The sequence below is a fragment of the Triturus cristatus genome, chromosome 5_1 (assembly GCF_964204655.1).
Source record: "Triturus cristatus chromosome 5_1, aTriCri1.1, whole genome shotgun sequence".
NCBI classification, from domain to species: domain Eukaryota; kingdom Metazoa; phylum Chordata; class Amphibia; order Caudata; family Salamandridae; genus Triturus; species Triturus cristatus.
Genome location: NC_140587.1, coordinates 865674950 through 865692908, shown reverse-complemented (window position 1 = coordinate 865692908; position 17959 = coordinate 865674950). Strand labels below are relative to the sequence as shown.

The following is a 17959-nucleotide window of genomic DNA, read 5'->3' as shown; positions in this document are numbered from 1 at the left end:
CTTAGATGAAGTGGTGCAAGGAGTGGGTCAACTGCCTGAGAACGATCTTTCAAGAAAGAGTTGAGCCAGAGCAAAGCCTGATCTCTGAATCCAGTCTTCTCGAGCCTGTCTAACAAGATAGCATGGGAAACAGTGTTAAAAGCCAAAGACAAATCCAAAAGCATGACCACAACTGGAGTACTCCGATCAAGATTTTCCTTGATGAATTTGGACCCCTTAAGTAAGGCATATTCAGTGCTGTAACCAGCCCGAAAACTTGGTTTAAAACATTACAAAGATTAAAAAGCATCATAGGTGGGACCTAGGGACCAAACTCCAAGCACCTTATGTCCATTGGCCTTACCTTTAAGTTTGAACATTTAGAATTCAAACATCTAAATTCAACCAATCGGGGAGATACAAATTTCTCAGAATAAAACAGGGGCAAAGTGCAGTTTGGATGACAATAGTGCTGGGATCCCTCACTTGCTGTTCCTCCAAGGGCTTATGGGGCTAGTAATCCTGGTGTGCACACCACAACCTTTTCTCTGGATCAAGCACACTAGGAGATGAAGTCCCACCCCAGGAAAGGACCAGAGAGAGGATGCAAGCAGAAGTTATATTAACTACTGGTTTAGTACTATGTACCTTAGGTAAGCATCGAGAGACTAATATTGTTCTCGATTCACAGGTGAACGAAAAATTATATCTCAAAGCATAGTCCTTTACACATTTAGAAATGTATGTCTTTACATATCTGTGACCAGAAATGAAACAAGATGTGCATTTACACTATATTCCTTTTTGTGTTTTTCCAAAGGGTAAATATTTTCCTTGTGGGAAAGCCCTTTCCCCTACCCTATCAATATATTCCCTTCCCATTGTTCCAGAAAAAGTGCATTCTCCTGCAGTTGACAGAAATACATTTCCAAGTCCTTTAAAGGTAGTAAACCAGCTATAAGAGGTTTAAGAGATGAGAAGATTTACTCACATGGAAATTCCACTGTACTGACTGATGTTTTGTGTGAGAAACTTTCATTTACAAGTGCCCAACTGACTGTTGAAGCAGAAACTGTAATGTATTCTTGAAAATGATGCTTCTGCACATCCAAATTGAACTAAAATGTCCAAAATATATTTTAATCTAAACACAATAAAGTATTTTCTCAATTACTGATCTGGCTTAGTGAGATCTCTAGGAAAATCCTATTGGAGCAGGACATGTTCTGCTTATCACATATGGACATTTTTAAAGATGACCATTAACATTTTAGATAGCTCTCTCATGGGCATTAAATTGTTCAGTTTTTCCTATTCAGGCAGGATTTTATGTTGCACCTCTAATATTCCTTAACATGATCAGTCTTGTCACTATTGTGATATAGTAATTTCCCTTTTCCTTCAGAATCTTGGCCTTTACAAAATGTTCTGTATTTTCTCCTTCAAACCAACTGTACTGCCCACTCTATTTCTCCTGAAACTCCTCCTTGCATCTCTGATTTGTCCCTCTTACTGAACTATTTGCTGATCAGCCGAGCTAACGATGCTTTAACAAGCTTAGGTGACATATTGACGTCTTCTGCAGTTTCCTACCATTACATTTTGTCCAACCTATGTATTATGAGAAAATCCATTATTGTTCAATACTCTGACCCTTTTTCACTCTAGAAATCTTATTTTTAAACATCTGTCTATTCAAACATTTGCTCAGATACAATACGCGTATTCATTTCAATCAGTTAAACACAGGTTTTACACCCCCCTTATATCGCCCTCCCCCTGTTCATGGTGGATCAAATGATCGCTGGTACCTTATATTGCCCTTTGTAGTCTGCCTGGTCGAGCCTCCATCATCTCTTGCATCATACTGAAGAAACTGGGGAGTCCCCACTGTGTCCCCTGTAGCCTTCCCACCCACCCCAAATCTTCATCCATTTCCCTAGACAGCCCCATCTCTGATAGATAACCTTCTCCGCCTGGCTCCACCAGTCTAGATCTTGTTCCCATGCCTCCAGCCTTGGGGAGAGAGCCCCGCCCGACTCCCTAGGTACATTTCTTTTGGCCAATGCTGCCTCTGTAATAATCCAAATTTTCTGATATTTGGGCCACGGCTCCTCCCCCGATATACATAATATCAACCATTTCGGCTCCAGCGGACTGCCCTATCTGCTACTTTCGACATAGCTTTGATGACCTCTATCCAGTAGCCCGATTAATTGGGCACTCCCACAGAATGTGGAAAAATTATCCCACATCCCCTGCCACGCTTGTGTGTTTCCCTTTATCCCAGCCTATATAAGAGTGAGCTAGAGAGGTAGGATCTATGCAATATTCTTAGCTGCAATAACCTGAAGCACGATCTTATGGCCACCTTTCTTGGTCCCTACAACGCCTCCACCCAGTCATCATCCTCTAGGATTTCGCCTTTTGATCCATGCCTCTCGCAATCACACCAGTGGGCCCGGTAAGTTATTAATGATTTTCCTATATGTCAACAAAACTGCTTTGGACATCATGGGGTCCAGCAAGAGTCTATCCTCCAATTACATGTATTCTGGTATGCTATCCTCTTTTTGGATGTGTGTCCTTAGTGCATGTTCAAATTGCAGATAATGAAATCTTTCAGTGTTCACCATGCTGTATTCCTCTTGCAGCTCTGTGAATGCAATCAGTGATCAGCCCCTCCACACATCCCCGAGTGATTCTATTTCTAATATCCTCCATTTATGAAAACCTTCCAATCTACCCACTTCCCTTAGCAAATCGCTATCCCATAGGGGCGTTCTTTAAGTCAGGGTATTTACACAATTCAGATATCTATTTACCTCATGCCACATCTGGGTCACTGTCCAAGTGTGTAATGGAAGTTGTTTCACTCCCTTTTTTTGGTATAGTACTGCCAGATAGCCTCTGCCTCCCATCGCTTATCGGTCCATCCTGTATGCGGGCTACTCCCTGTCCGCATACCACCACGCATTCACTGTGCTCAACTGTGCTGCCCAGTAGTACTTCTTAATATCTGGGACTACCAGACCCTTCATAAACCCTCCTCTGTAGCTTTGAAGGCTATTCTAGAGCTGCCCCTGTTCCAGAGGAACCCCCGTAGCTCCCCGTCTATCTTCCAAAAGAGGTCAGGAGGGACCCGGCACGGGGTGTTTTGTTGGATATAAAGAAAGTGGGGCAGGGCCATCATTTTAAAGTGCCAGTACAGATTTATATTTTTCTATTCGCACCTATTTACGACAGGACATATTGAAAGAAAACAACATGAACAGACATACTATCAACTTTCAAGAAAACATCAAATAACCACTTCTAAACATACTCTGACCTATTGTTTTTCCGGCCATAAGAATCACAAAAAATATTTGAAAAACATTGTACTTTGTTTACCTTGTTAAAAAACTTTTCTACGGCCGCGTTTAGAGTATTTTTAGAAGTGGTTATTTGATGTTTTCTTGAAAGTTGATAGTATGTCTGTTCTGGACTGTGCAGTGTGACATGGGTAATGAATGTAAGATTTGAAAGATTTGAATGAATGACGTGCGTAAAGAATGTGTTTGTAATAGCTTTTATGCGTTCACAGCTTTATTTGTGATACATGTTTTGAAGTTTTTGAGAAGTCACTAAAATCATGGTGAAATAAGAATTGTTTAAATTGATTGATTAAATTGACGGAAAAAGTAGTCAAAAGGTTCATGTTGTTTTCTTTCAATATGTCCTATCGCAAATAGGTGCGAATAGAAAAATATACATCAGTACTGGTATTTTTGATGGTATTTATGTTACAGGCTTGGCCTTACTGATATAAGCCTAAACCCAGTTTTTGCTTAATCATTTTAAAGTGGGCCGCTCTACCCTTTAAGGATATTGGGAGGCCCCTCCAGTGTGCCACGTCTGTCCTGAGCCTCTCGATCAATGGAAGAAGATTATCTCTTAGGAAGTCATTTGGATCTCTGGTGATTTGTATGCCCAGGTACTTAAAACTTGTCTGCACTAGCAGGGGTGTGTCTCTGGCCAATCTCGATGAATTATCTCCCGACCAGAAAAGTAGTAGGGCCGTAGTAGCTGCCAAAAAGCCAAAACATGTGGATCAGCCTGGCAACGAATTGTATGGTCTGGTAGGATAATATCATCCTCATACAGCGAGATTCGTTCTTCCCATTTCCCAGAGCCTTTAATGCCTCTAACCATGTGATCCGCCCATACCCATGATGTCAGTGGTTCCAGTGCCAGTGTGAAGAGCATCGGGGATAGCGGCACCCCTGTCTTGTCCCACTTCCCAACGTAAATGCCCTGGATACCACCCCGTTAAACCGTACTCCCGCCTTCGGTTCTCAATACAGTAACTTGACCCACCTGTTGAACTCTTGCCCAAATCCCAAGTTAATTGATTTCTGTTTCTTAGAACTAGAAGGGCCATATTATCAAGAACGGGCGATAACATTATTGCCGCTTTAGCGGCAGGAAACTGCAGCTAAAGCGGCGATAAGGAGCTTGATAATATGCTCTATAGAATTCCAATAGAAACCCAGGTTTGATGTCCTTCACACCAGAACCTGGGCTTCTATTGGAATTCTATAGGGCATATTATCAAGCCCCTTATCGTGGCTGTAGCAGCAGTTTCCAGCCGCTAAAGCGACAATAATGTTATCGCCCGTTCTTGATAATATGGCCCTTCTAGTTCTAAGAAACAGAAATCAATTAACTTTATTAAAAACAAACCATCTTTGAAGGTCAAGTACAAGGTGCCAAGCCCACCAAAAAAAGGCATGATTTTCCAGTTTCATCCTAAATTGATTTGAAATTTAAACTTCTTTATTGCTTAACTGTTTCGTTTTTGTTTGTTGCTGATTTCTCTGAAAAAGCCTTCAGCCAAGATACCAAGGGTGAGTCAGAAATATCCTATGGAAACCTGTTTTTGCTTGGGTCTTGTGGGATCTCCGTCACAGTTTGTATCAGGATCGTGGCCTCTCTTGCTAGTAGCTCAACAATCTAATTTCTTATATGCCCAAATCAGAGCTTTACACTACAGCATCTGACCCCTACACCCACTTTTACTAATTCATTTCTAGGTATTTCTCTTTTAAGGTATCAGAAAGTGGCATTCAGAAAACGTTCATAGTCTCTCCAAAGCATTTGCAAAATAGACTGGAGTGGAAAATATATCAGTAGAAGTGAGCTACCCTGAGTTCATTCATAGTAAACAAATGAGCATTGCAAGTTTCTGTGCATAAGCTTCTATTCCACTTTTTAACATGAAGCCTGAAATGTGTATCTGTCATTGTATTTGACATTATTTTGAGAGCCATCTTTAGAGTGTCAGCTACTTTTCTGCTGTTGTATGCAAGACCTGCACAGCATCTCTATGAGGGACATTTATAGCCCCACAATTATTGGTTTAAATGATGCTTAGTGCGTGAAAAATTATATATACTAAGTATGACGACTAGTGCAGGTTTATCTTTCATTGTATTCATTTTTTCAGAAAACATGCATGATATTATTTGGATTGCTAATACAATTACAAAGATACGAACAAAGATTTGGACATGGTAACCATGCATACCACACAGGACGCTGAAACAACGTAAGGTAAAATACTATACCAGTATCTAGAGTTAACAAGTTGAAGGTGAGGAAATGAGGATTAAGAGATCATGGGGAGGAAGGAACAGCAGAGGTAGGGGGTGTGGAGTGAATTGAATAAGATATATAACCCAGCATGTAGTCTGTTGGGTAAACCATAATCACATATTTATAATGCAGTAGAACAAATGGATGATGTACTCGAACAACTATAAATATTGAAGGGTATCTGCCAAAACAAGAAGTCACTATTCCCTGTTCCTCTGTGCTCAGAAGGTACACTACATGTGTTCTTAGAGAACCCTCACCCAAATGTTGATCAAGTGGCATGCTTTATCATTGGGCTGTTACCTGGTGAGGTACTCACCACCAGGTGAGCTCAACCTCGCAGTAGGAGGGAGCACTTTGATATTGACTATATGTTCTTACTGGGATCTTAGGACAGCAAATGTTAAAACTGTCTCCAGGGAACCCTATGTCAATTCTTTAATAAGAGGGGGCCTGTGAAGTGGTTCAAAACATAACATGACACAAAAGAGGCATTTACTGAGCGAGTGTGTCTAATTTAGGATGACACGTTTCAGCTGCTTCGCAAGTTGTGCAGATTTCATCAGCACCTCTAAAACTCTTGTACACGTAACCCATTTGTTTTAAGAGACACCCTCCACTCTTGGTTAATACATATCAGTTCAGGGAAAATGAGGACCTTATCCTTTTCCACATAACTATTCTCCTCCCTTCTCATTGGTCTTGGAACAACAAATATTGATCAAAGTTTTTTAAGACGTCAGTTCAAATACATCGCATGAGTATAACTCCATCTATGTGGGTGTCAATTGAGCGGTCAACCTGGTTACAGTAAAGGAAGCATGTTCTGAGGCCTGCTCAGGTGTACAGAACAACATTCCTATTAACAAGCACTCTGTGCAGCAATAAATAATAATAGCTGAACAGTGTTAATCAGCAGTATCCAGTGACGACATGCATTGTTCAAGAGTGAGTCAAGGCTAGAAAGCCCATGGTGAGTCAAGCTATGGGCATCACAGTTGATAAAAAACAAAGGTCATGTTGTCGTGCAGGTCAGCCTTCTCAGCCTAGTTTCCCAGCTTCTGTTGAAAGGAAGAGTAGGGGGGGCTGAGGAGGAGGCTGTGGCACGATCCAGTTACAGAGAGTTGTTTTGAATTACAACACTCTGTAGGTAGATGTCTGAATTGTGCATGTGAGAGGAGCAGTTCAATTACATTCTCCTCAAACAGGCAAAATCCATTTTATCTAGCAAATTTACTGTGCATGCCTCAGGCATATTTCTGATTAAATGTTTCTGTCAGGGTGCACATCAGTGCATCTCTAACGCCAGTGAGGAGTGTCACAGTGCAAGCACTGTCCCAGCTTCTTAATGGACTGTGCTTTCCAGTCCTACCAAGAAACTGGAAGAGGGATTGAGGTATGTCTTCCCATATTAAAACCTTGCCTTGCTGCTCTGTCTTGCTTCTCATTGTGGAGGGAATCACATTGTGCTGGTTTTAACATCCAGCAACAGATTCCTGCTCTGCTACTACCATAGAGCCTCAGAGTTGCCAGCAAAGGACGCACGGGAAGTAAAAAAATGTGTTTCTCTGTGAATGTGTTTCTGAGAGTGCTTGAGAGTGAATGAGGTTTAGTGACAGTGTGTGAGTGTGTTTGAGAGTGTCAGGAAGAGTGACAGTCAGAATATGAGCTTGAGAGTGGGTATGGGTAAGTAAAAGTGAGTGCAAGGGAGTGAGTAATAGACTGTGAGTGTGTTAGAGGAGTGAGTGTTTGGCGATTGTGAGAGGGCGTGGGAGTGTATCAGGGGTGTAGCTATCAATGGGACGGTAGGTGCTGCCGCACCACTGCTCAGAGTGAGTGTGAAAGGGTGAGTGTGTGTGTACGTTTGTAAGTAAGAGAGAGCTAGTTTGTATGATTATGTTTGTGTGTGAGTAAAAGTGAGTGGCAGTGAATGTGAGTGAGAATGACGAAGTGGGAGAGTGTCAGTTGGAGTGAGTGAGGCGGAAGAGATTATATGTGAGAGGGAGTGAGTATGGGTGAGTGAGCCAGTGTGAGAAAGTAAGAGTGTGTTTGTTTGGGTGCTTTATGATTTGAGTCTGCTGCTGGCCATGGCATACTCAATATAATCCTGGGCTTTGGTGGCACCCAGGATTAAGTGTTACTGCTGGCACATTGGAGATAATTCTTGGCATAAAGAAGGGAACCCATGGCAAGATGAAGGCTCTGACCTATGGGCCTTTGTGGAAAATGTTGGGCCTTGCGTACTGGACAAAATTCTTGATATGGGGGCACCTATGGCCAAATGCTTGCATTGGGGCATTGGAGGTAATTATTGGCATAAGGGAGAGCACCCAAGGCAAAATGCAAACCCCAAAATGCTGGAAATAATACCAGACATGAAGAGACACCTGTGGCAAAATGCTTGTGCTGGCATACAGTAGGTAATTTTTGCCCTTGAGAGGGCAGCCCTGACATATTGGGGCTGAGGGGTCTGGTTGGGGACGCAAACCATGATAAAATAAAAAGCTGGTGCTGACATATTAAAGGCAATTCTTTGCCTTAGAGAGGGCAGCCATGGCATATGGCTTAGGGGTGGATTGGAGGCATCAAACCATTATAAAATTCTGGCTCTGTAATGCTGGAAGTAATTTTTGACATACGGGCCACCCATGGTATATCTGACGTATTAATTACAAAAACCTGGTACTAGAATACTGTATGCAATTCTTGGCGTAATGGGGTACTGGTAAGAAAATGCTGGCATTGGCACAATGGAGGTAATATTTACAAATGGAGAACTCTCAAGGCATTCATTGAAAAAAATGATGTGAACTTCTTGGAACTTGTACATGTAATGTGAACTGTTTTTGTGAGGAACCTTGAATTACAAAGCTGCTTCTCCTGTGAGACCAATTGTACTGGGACTTGTTACCTGGTCTGTGCTTGTTTTGAAAGGGTCCCTCCCACAGCTGCTGCACATGCTTTTCATATTTTTTGTTAAGAAGTCTTGCACAGCTATTTTGTACACTCTTTATGGAATTCCTGTCAACAATTATGTCAATTGGGGGAGGAGCCTAGCGCGCAACCAAGATGGCCGCGTAGGTGCGAGGCTCCCGAGGACCTCCGCGACCTCCTACATAAATCCTGACAGAATCCTGTCCCAGATGAGGGGACCGTATTTGTGAGCCCGAGCAGAGGTGACGCCCGTTTTCCGTTTTTAAATCGGACCTCGGACACCGGCGGGAGCATCGATAGAGGTTTGCGGCCTTCTCCACACCGGCCCCCCGTCCTGGAGTAGTGGGGCGATCCGGACACAAAGTGAACAACAGCGGCGGGTGAGGCTGGGTGGCTCGCGTGCCCCGCACTTTCACTTTCGCTTTTTGCGCCCTCCTTGCTGCCAGGCGAGGTTGGGTTGCGGGGCGGTGTGCGGTGCTGTGGCCTCGTTGGGCTGCCCTGCCGACCCGCCGGCAGCGATCTGTCCTGAGGATCAGCGGTTGCCCCCCCCCGGAGCCCTTGAACGGGATTGTCTGCCCCCTTTCTGAGGAGTTGGCTCGACTTGGGGGATTCCGACCATGGCCACAAAACAAGATGGCGACCGGGCCAAGGTGAAGTCGACCCGTCGTGGCACGGCCCAACAATCCAATAACATGGACCGCTACACCCTCCAGAAGGGATCTCCAGAGGCGCTGCGTAAGTCCCCCACGGGCCCGACTGATGCTCCCGCTCTGCCCACGGACCTGACCCTCCGGGACGTCATGGGCGCCATCGCCGAGATGAAGGCCTCGGTGGACCAGCGCTTTGACACTCTGGCGCAGAAGATCGACTCGGTCCTCGTGGACGTGGGCCTCGTGAGAGCCGATCTGTCGAAAACAAATGACCGGGTCGATTCTTTGGCCCACTCTACCTCGGGCCTCACCACTGACGTGGCGGCCCTTCAACAGGAGGTGCGCAGGCTTGGCCAGGCGAGCGCCCTGATGAATCGTCGACTGGAGGATTCCGAGGGTCGGGCCCGGAGAAACAACGTCCGCATTATCGGGGTGCCGGAGGGACGAGAGGCGGAGGCAGCGGATCTGTTCGTGGAGGACCTGGTCCTCACCCACCTACAGCCTCGGGGGCTGAGCAAATTCTTTGCTGTGGAACGGGCCCATAGGGTCCCCGGGGGTAGACCTAAGATCGGCGCCCCTCCGAGGCCTCTCATCGCCCGGATCTTCAATTTTAGGGACAGAGACGCTATCCTGCAGACTTCTAGGCTCCAAGGGCCGGTCAGGCTGGACAACATGGATATTAATTTCTATCCTGACTTTACCCCGGCGGTCCAAAAGCAGCGATTGAGCTTTCTGGGTGTCAAACGTCGCCTACGAGACCTGAATCTCAAATATTCTATGCTTTTTCCAGCTAAGCTGAGGGTGGAGGTGGATGGCCACACACACTTTTTTGATCGTCCCGAGGCGGCCGGGGACTGGCTGGACACTTTGCCCGGAGATCGGGGCCGGGGGGGCGGGGGGGGAGCGGTTGGTGGGGAGGGCCCGCCGGATCAGGACTAAGAGACTAATGGTAGGCCTTGCTCCGGACTGTGTTATTGTCACCATTGACTGTTAGGGTAAGTTCCCCTCCTGAGGGGGTCGTGCGGGGTCTCTTGGGGGATCTCCCTCCTCCTCTGGGGGACTAGTTAGTTTTCTTCTATGGGGCGACAGGCACACTGCACTTTGGGGGGGCTGTCTGGGCTCATGCAGGGGTGCAGGGTGGGGGGAGTTTTGTTGGGATGGGTGGGTTGGGGTGGGGTGTGGTTCGTTTCTACCGCAAGGCAAACCCTTTATTGTACTGGTGTTCTTGAGTTGCTCTCCGGGGGACAAATGATGGCTTCTGTATGTGATGGGGGGTAGGGACCTGACTTTGTTGTCCTGGAACGTCAACGGGCTGGGGGATAGGATTAAGCGGGGTGTGGTCCTGCAGTATCTGAAACGGATTTCGCCTGATGTGGTCTTTCTGCAGGAGACACACCTTATTGGTAACTCCTTTTGTGCCATGAATCGACGTGGTTATCGTTTGGTGGCCCACTCGGGCTTTACGTCAGGCTCACGGGGGGTGGGCATTATGGTCAAGACCTCGCTCCCGCTAGAAATAGACGAGGTGCGCCATGATGAGAGGGGACGCTACACTGTTTTGGTGGGGAGAATGGAGGGCAAAGTGGTCGTCTTTGTCTCAGTGTACGTCCCACCGGGGTTGCAGTCCACCACCTTTGCGGACCTGGGGCGCCTCCTTCTTGACCTTCCGGGGGGGCTTCTGGTGGTTGGGGGGGATTTCAACGCAGTGGTTTCTGGGACTATGGATCGTTATCCCCCTAGGGACCTCCCCCGGGCGCAGGCGTGGCTGTCGGGCCTTTTGGATACACTGGGATTGGTGGACTGCTGGCGTTTAAAGCATCCCACTCAGCTGCAGTACACCTTCCATTCGGGTGCCCATGGTAGCCTTTCGCGGCTTGATCATATCCTTGTCCCTGCGGCCTATGCCGGGAGGGTGGGGGAGGTGCGCCATTTGGCGAGGGGCATTTCAGATCACTCCCCGCTCCTGTTGCACTTTGGTGTCTTCCCGAGGGGGGAGGGCAGGGTAGCCCCGATCAACGCTTGGTACCTGCGCGACCCCACTATTCGCGCTGACTTGATTACATCCTTGCAACGGTATTTCGAGGAGAATGTGGGGTCAGTCCTGTCGGCTATCTCCCTTTGGGAGGCTTTCAAGACAGTGCTGAGAGGGGAGGCCCTCTCCTTTATTTCCCATGCCCGGAGGCGCGCACAGGAGGAGGTGACCCGGGTGGAGGCTGAAATTACTGAATTGGAGGGTGATTTGGGGAGTGGGGTGACTGACGCTGCGCTACACGTTCTGCACCTCAAGCAGGCGGCCTATAGGGCCCTCGTCACGGAGGCGGCCAGGGGCCTCAGCAGAGAGCAACAGGGGCGATTGTATGATGTGGGTGATAAGGCGGGCAAGTTGATTGCGTGGTTGGATAAGAAGGAGAGAGCGAGTCGTGTAGTCCCGCTGATTGAGAGGGCGGATGGCGTGCGTGTCACTGAGCCGGAAGGCATTGTTTCTTGCTTCGCGGATTATTTCCGCGAGGTATATTCCCCGGTTTCTACCTGCTCGGAGGAGGATTCCCATGCCCTGCTGCGTGACATCGCGCTCCCCTCCCTTTCTGTGGAGGACAGGGAGTTGTTGGATGCCGCCCCCACCTCGGACGAAATCGCCCTCGCCATCCGCTCGGTCGCTTCTGGCAAGGCCATGGGCCCGAACGGCATTCCTATCGAGTTATACAAGCTGCGACCGGATGTACTGGCACCCCACCTCCGCGCGATGTTTCTTGCGGCCCACTCGCGGGGCTCCCTCCCGCCGGACCAGCGTCTGGCTACCATCGTGGTTATCCACAAGGAGGGGAGGCCTCGAGACCGAGTCACATCCTATCGGCCTATCTCGCTCTTGAATGCGGAGCCTAAAATCCTCGCCAAGGTGCTCGCCAACCGGCTGGTCGGCGTGGTGGGCGACCTGGTCCACCAAGACCAGTCCGGCTTTATTCCCCATCGCAATACGGCTCTTAATCTACGACGCCTGCACGGCGTGCTAGCGCGTGTTCCGTTCGTGCGGGAGCCGGCCATCTTGGCGTCTTTGGACGCCACCATGGCGTTCGACACACTCGAGTGGCCGTACATCTGGGCGATGCTGGCGAAGTTCGGCTTCGGGCCGGGTTTCGTCAGCTGGGTCAAATTGTTGTACTCGGACCCACTTGCGCAGGTGGTGGTGAATGGTCGAGTCTCGGCCCCATTCGTGCTGGGACGGGGCACGCGACAGGGTTGCCCCCTGTCGCCGCTCCTGTTCGCACTGGCCTTGGAACCTCTGGCGGAGTGGCTGCGGTGGCACCCTTCTATCCGAGGTCTCCGTTGGACCCCCGAGTATGAGGACCGCGTGTCTCTCTATGCAGACGACATCCTTTTGTATTTAGCCTCCCCGCGTAAATCACTGATTGTCCTGGTCGATGTTCTGCACTCATTTGGCCGTAATTCAGGCCTTGTCATCAACTGGGCCAAATCCTGTGTCTATGTGCTTTCCGGGGAGGCTCCTGTCCTCCCGCGGGGCTGTCCGATCCAGATTGCCTCGGAGGGATTTCGATACTTGGGTGTCTACATTACGCTTGACCCAGTGGCCCGCTACGAGCGAAATTTGCTTCCCCCCCTCCAGCGTTTGAAGGAGGATGTCGCGCGCTGGAGGCGCTTGCCACTTTCGCCGCTCGGCCGGGCGGCTTTGTTCAAGATGATGTCACTGCCGCGCTTCCTGTACGCTCTCCAGAACACCATGGACCTGGTCCCAGCGCGCTACTTCCGTGAAGTGGAGGGTCTACAGCGCCGCCTGTTCTGGGACGGGAGGCCGCGTATAGCCCTGGCAAAGTTGACGCTCCCGTGGTACGACGGAGGGATTGCCCTCCCGGATATTAAACGGTATTACTGGGCCTCCCAGTTAGCTGCAATTAATCACGGCCTCTATGGGCCCGCCCTAAACCCGGCATTTGAAATGGACAAGATGCTCCTGCCCGGTGGCGACTACAATCGAGCGCTCTACGCTAGTGTGCCCGATTCCCGCTTGACGGGACCCACGCGTGTTATGGTGCGAGTATGGCACGCGGCTAGTGCAGCTATGGGCTGGAAGGACCGTTTGACCCGGGCGTCACCGCTGTATGCGTCCGAGAGGTTGGGCTCTCTGTGGACCTCAAAGGGCTTTGCGCAGTGGGACACTATAGGCATCAGTACAGTGGGGGATCTCTGGACGAGGGGAGGATTTAAAACATTTGAGACGTTGCAGGCGGAGTTTCGGCTGCGGGGCAGTGAATACTTTCGGTACCTGCAGGTCCGTCACGCACTGGGCTCCGTCTTCCCAGACGTGGCCTCCATCCCGGAGTCCTCCCCCCTGGAGGATCGAGTGCTAGATGGCCATGTTCCGGACAGCACGATCTCCCTCATTTACAAGAAATTGATAAATGATCGCTCGGGCTTACTGACTGGCCTCCGCGAGGCCTGGGTTGCCGATGGGCTGGAGTTGGACGACGAGGACTGGATTTCCGCGGTGGCCTCTCCGAAGGAGGTGGCCATCCCGGCTCGCCTTCGTTTCGTCCAGCTTAAGATACTCCACCGGGTGTACATGACGGGGCCAAGGCTTCTGCGTATGGGCTATGCCGAGGACGGACTGTGTAAGCGTGGATGTGGTGCCTCAGCGACCTTTCTACACATTTTGTGGGAATGCCCGAGGGTGGAGCGATTCTGGCGTGGTGTGCATGAGGTCCTGCGAGCGGTTACGCATGTCGCGCTGTTGCCTGAAGCGAGGAGATGTCTGCTGAATGTGTGGGAACCGACCGATTACTCAGTTCCGCAGACGCGATGGGTGACTCTGGGCTATATGGTGGCTAAGCGGGACGTTGCACAGCTGTGGGGATCCCAGAGGTCCCCGGCGGTATCGGCCTGGAAAGAACACATGGATTGGTGCATGTTCCGAGAAAAGGTGGTGTATGTGGCGCGGGGTAAGCCTGGTGCATGGGTGAAGATATGGGGCCCCTGGAACGCCTTCCGCGGGGATATCTGCGAGCCGCCGTTGTTGCCTCCCGCCTTACCAGCTCCATCCCCTTAGTTTTCTCCCTTCCCTAGCTCCAAGCATAGTGTTCCCCCAGTCCTGGACTTGTTTCCCTTCCCCTCTTGGGGGTTTTCAGTGGATGGTTTGGGGTCCCCCATTTGAGGAGCACGTGCTGTCACTCTCGATCGTGGGTTGCCTTGCGGGTGTGTGTTTACTTATGTTGTTGTGTTGTAGAAAATGAAACCGTATTGCGGGCTCTGAGCCATATGGCCTGCGTTGTTGATACCTCCTGCCTTAGTGTCTATGCAAATCTAAGTGCCTCATTGTATGTTTCTCATTTGTTATCGTCACTTTAGCGGCCGGCCGGAAGGTTGTAGGCCCATACTTGTATATTTGAGATTGCAATAAACGGTTTAAAAAAAAAAAAAAAAAAAAAAAAAAAAACAATTATGTCAATTTATGTGATGGTATCAGGGTCATGTGATGTTGCTTCCTATTATGTCTTTGATGTCAATCGACGTCCATGGTCAGTGGTTTATGACTATTTCCGCTTGTGTCTTCCAGCCTGCAAACAGCTACGGTAGGAGACCGACGTGTGAAGGCCAGAGTCATGGAATAACTGCTCCCATGTGCCAGGAGGAGTTGTATGTCAACTGCAGGGCCTCCTCCTCCCACCCATATTGGGAAAGATGAGCAGTTTCCCTCCAGCTTAGCATAATCAAAGGGATTAAATGGGCGCCTCACAAATACTATGAAATAAATGTTGGCACCACTGCAGTCTTCCTTCAATAAAAATGATAAGGACAATAGGATAGCCAGAATTGGTTACTCCAGTCATCCACAAGAAATAAAAGAAACTGATCACCAATATTTCCTTTCAATGAAATTTACAGTGGAAGCAACAAAAACTTTTTGCTATGTTTTGTAATCTTTTTTTGCAAGAAAACTCCTGCTTGAATCTTTTACATATTGAGATGTGTTTGAACTTATGTAACCATGCCTCATTATTAAATGAATGCCGCTATTTTTAAGCTTCAGATACAATGTAAAACGAATAGAGCACACAGTTCTGTTAATAACAAAAACACAAGTATTGGTAAATGCATTAGGTTTCGCCTCTGTGATTAATAGTTTTTTGTTGTAAGTTGTAGCTTGCAGAGTATTGTACAATATAAGTTATAGAAAGTCTGTTAAAGTGTTATGACTTGTTTGTCTACAAAAAGGCAATATATTGTGCTGTTACTGGTGGTATAGTGCGGGTAAGTAATAGCACATTCTGAAAAATGAAATGAAAGAGGGTAATATGAGAATTAATTGATGTAATAGCAATGTTATGTGTTTAAAGGAGTTCTGACAACTTTTGGGTGCGATGCCACTGCACCTGCTGCACCGTTCAAATCATGACCCTATTGCCTGTAAGGTAACTGCACTTATGACTGCCTGTTTAGTAGTAAAATGCAAATGTTTGGTGTTTAGATGGGTTCTTAGAGCTTTGGGCCCATGTGTCACTGCACCTGCAGAATCATTGAATTCAGGAACTCCTTGCCAGCAACGTACTTGCACTTGTGACTGCCTGTTTAGTAGTAAAATGTAGCAATATTCTGTGTATAGTTGGGTCCCTAGAACTTTTGGCCCCATTGCTACTGCACCTGCTGCACCATTCAAATCAAGCCCATTTTAACTGCAAGATAACTGCAATTGTGTTTGCCTGTATAGTTGTAAAATAAAGCAATATTAGGTGTTTAGAGCAGTTCTGACAACGTTTGGGCCCGGTGCTACTGAACCTGCTGCACGATTCAAATTGTGACCCTGTTGTCTGCAAGGTAACTGCACTTGTGACTGCCTGTTTAATAGAAAAAAAATATAGCAATATTACGTTTTTAGTGAGGTGCCTAGAGCTTCTGGTCCTGACCGTATTGCCTGCTAGATAAATGCACTTGTGACTTTCTTGTTTAGTAGTAAAATTTAGCAATAATCTGGGTTTAGTGGGGTCCCTAAAGCTTTTGGCCCCAGTGCCACTGCACCTGCTGCACCATTCAAATCAATTCCCTTTTAACTGCAAGACAACTGCAATCGTGACTGCCTGTTTAGTACTCAAATATAGAAATATTATGGTTTTAGAGGAGTTCCGACAATTGTTGGGCCCGCAGCTGCTGCACCATTCAAATTATGACCCTGTTGTGTACAAGGTAACTGCACTTGTCGTTGCCGGTTTAGGAATAAATTATAACAATATTAGGTGGTTAGTGGGTTGCCTGGTGCCACTGCACCTACTGCCCTCATGAAATCATGACCCTAGTGCTTGCTAGATAATTGCACTAATGACTGCCTATTTAGTTGTAAAATATAGCAATATTAGGTGTTTAGAGGAGTTATAACAACTTTTGGCCCCGGTGCCACTGCGCCTGCTGCACCATTTTAATCAAGCCCCTTTCAACAGCAAGGTAACTGCAATTGTGACTGCCTGTTCACTAGTAAAATAGAGCAATATTAGGTGTTTAGAGGAGTTCTGACAACTTTTTGGTCCGATTCCACTGCACCTTCCGCACTATTCAAATCATGACCCTAGTGCCTGAAAGATAACTACGCTTGTGACTGCCTGTTAAGTTGTAAAATATAGCAATAATCAGGGTTTAGTGGGGTGCCTGGAGCTTTTGTTCCTGGTGCCACTGCACCTGCTGCAACATTGAAATATTCAACCTAGGGTTTGCTAGATAACTGCACTTGTCATTGTAATTAGCTTTGCACATCTAAGTAATAAAAAGCAAGCATTCCAGCATACTGTTATAAGCTATCTGCCTTTTCCGTGGGAAGAGATCTTATCTTGACAGTGAATTGGGCTTAAACAGTGTGAACGGCTTTAGTAGAAGTATTGTGAATGCGTACAGCCAGGGCAAGATCACAAAAAAAGTTCCACACAAAAGCAAATGAACGCAGTAATTCGGGAATAGAAACTGATAAAATCCCCCTATTAAGATATATTAAATACAAGAGATTTCAAAAGCACAGTGCAGGCAAAACGTAAAAATGTACTTGTTTGCTAAAAATCCCAAATTAAAAAAATCTCAGAACTTTTACATTAAAGGCTTTAAGCGTTGTATCTGCAGTGGAAAAATAAAACTTTTTTTTCATTGTGTGAAAACCTACATTCTTTCAATGTGTGTGCCTCAATGTATCTATAATTCAAAAAAATCTAAAAATTCTAAATCATCTGCAATGAAAAACATTCAGTTCTTTCCAGAATTGGAGTGCAAATCTCATTCTCTTCACAAAAATCAGTTGCATAGAATTGTATTGATTTTTCTTGAATGGCAGATGAATGCCCTGATTCCTTACCAGCTTTTCTAATAGTATGTAAATCAACGCAATGCTTTTCTTTTCTTTGCGCCAACCAAACTTCCGCATAACACCTTAGTAAATAACATCCAAACTTGTATTTAGGTAGTTAGACTGAACTCTGAAACCTAAACATCACTCACCCAGAAATGATAATTTATAACAAATATTGCCATGTCCCCACCTTACAAATGTATTGCGGCAATGCTTCTTGAGCATCTTCCCAAGAGTCTGCAATCCCTCTGCTAGATCTGCCAGGGATAACATTTGGGAAAGTTAATTATGCTAACTTGCAACCCTTTAAGACAGTTGTCTGATGTCACTGACTCAAGGTTTAGAAAAAATGTTTAGAAACCTGACTTGCTGATCATGAATGTATAAACAAACTATCACTCCGCTTACTTTCACTGATTCCCAATTA

The 17959-nt window shown here is 47.0% G+C and overlaps 1 protein-coding gene across 7 annotated transcripts in view; it reads left to right on the top strand.

Annotated features, from left to right (window-relative positions):
* CD226 (CD226 molecule) overlaps positions 1 to 17337 on the top strand; it is a 434463-nt gene extending 417126 nt beyond the window's left edge. For 4 of the 7 annotated variants that reach the window (XM_085605898.1, XM_085605899.1, XM_085605901.1 and 1 more), the window contains one exon: positions 14767 to 17337. In XM_085605898.1, coding sequence (XP_085462024.1) covers positions 14767 to 14821 — 55 coding nt within the window. In that variant the 3' untranslated portion in view covers positions 14822 to 17337. Of the gene's footprint in view, positions 1 to 5467; positions 5575 to 14766 lie in introns of all 7 variants that reach the window. The other 3 variants (XM_085605895.1, XM_085605896.1, XM_085605897.1) reach the window with 3 other exon arrangements.
* Positions 17338 to 17959: the final 622 nt, after the last annotated feature.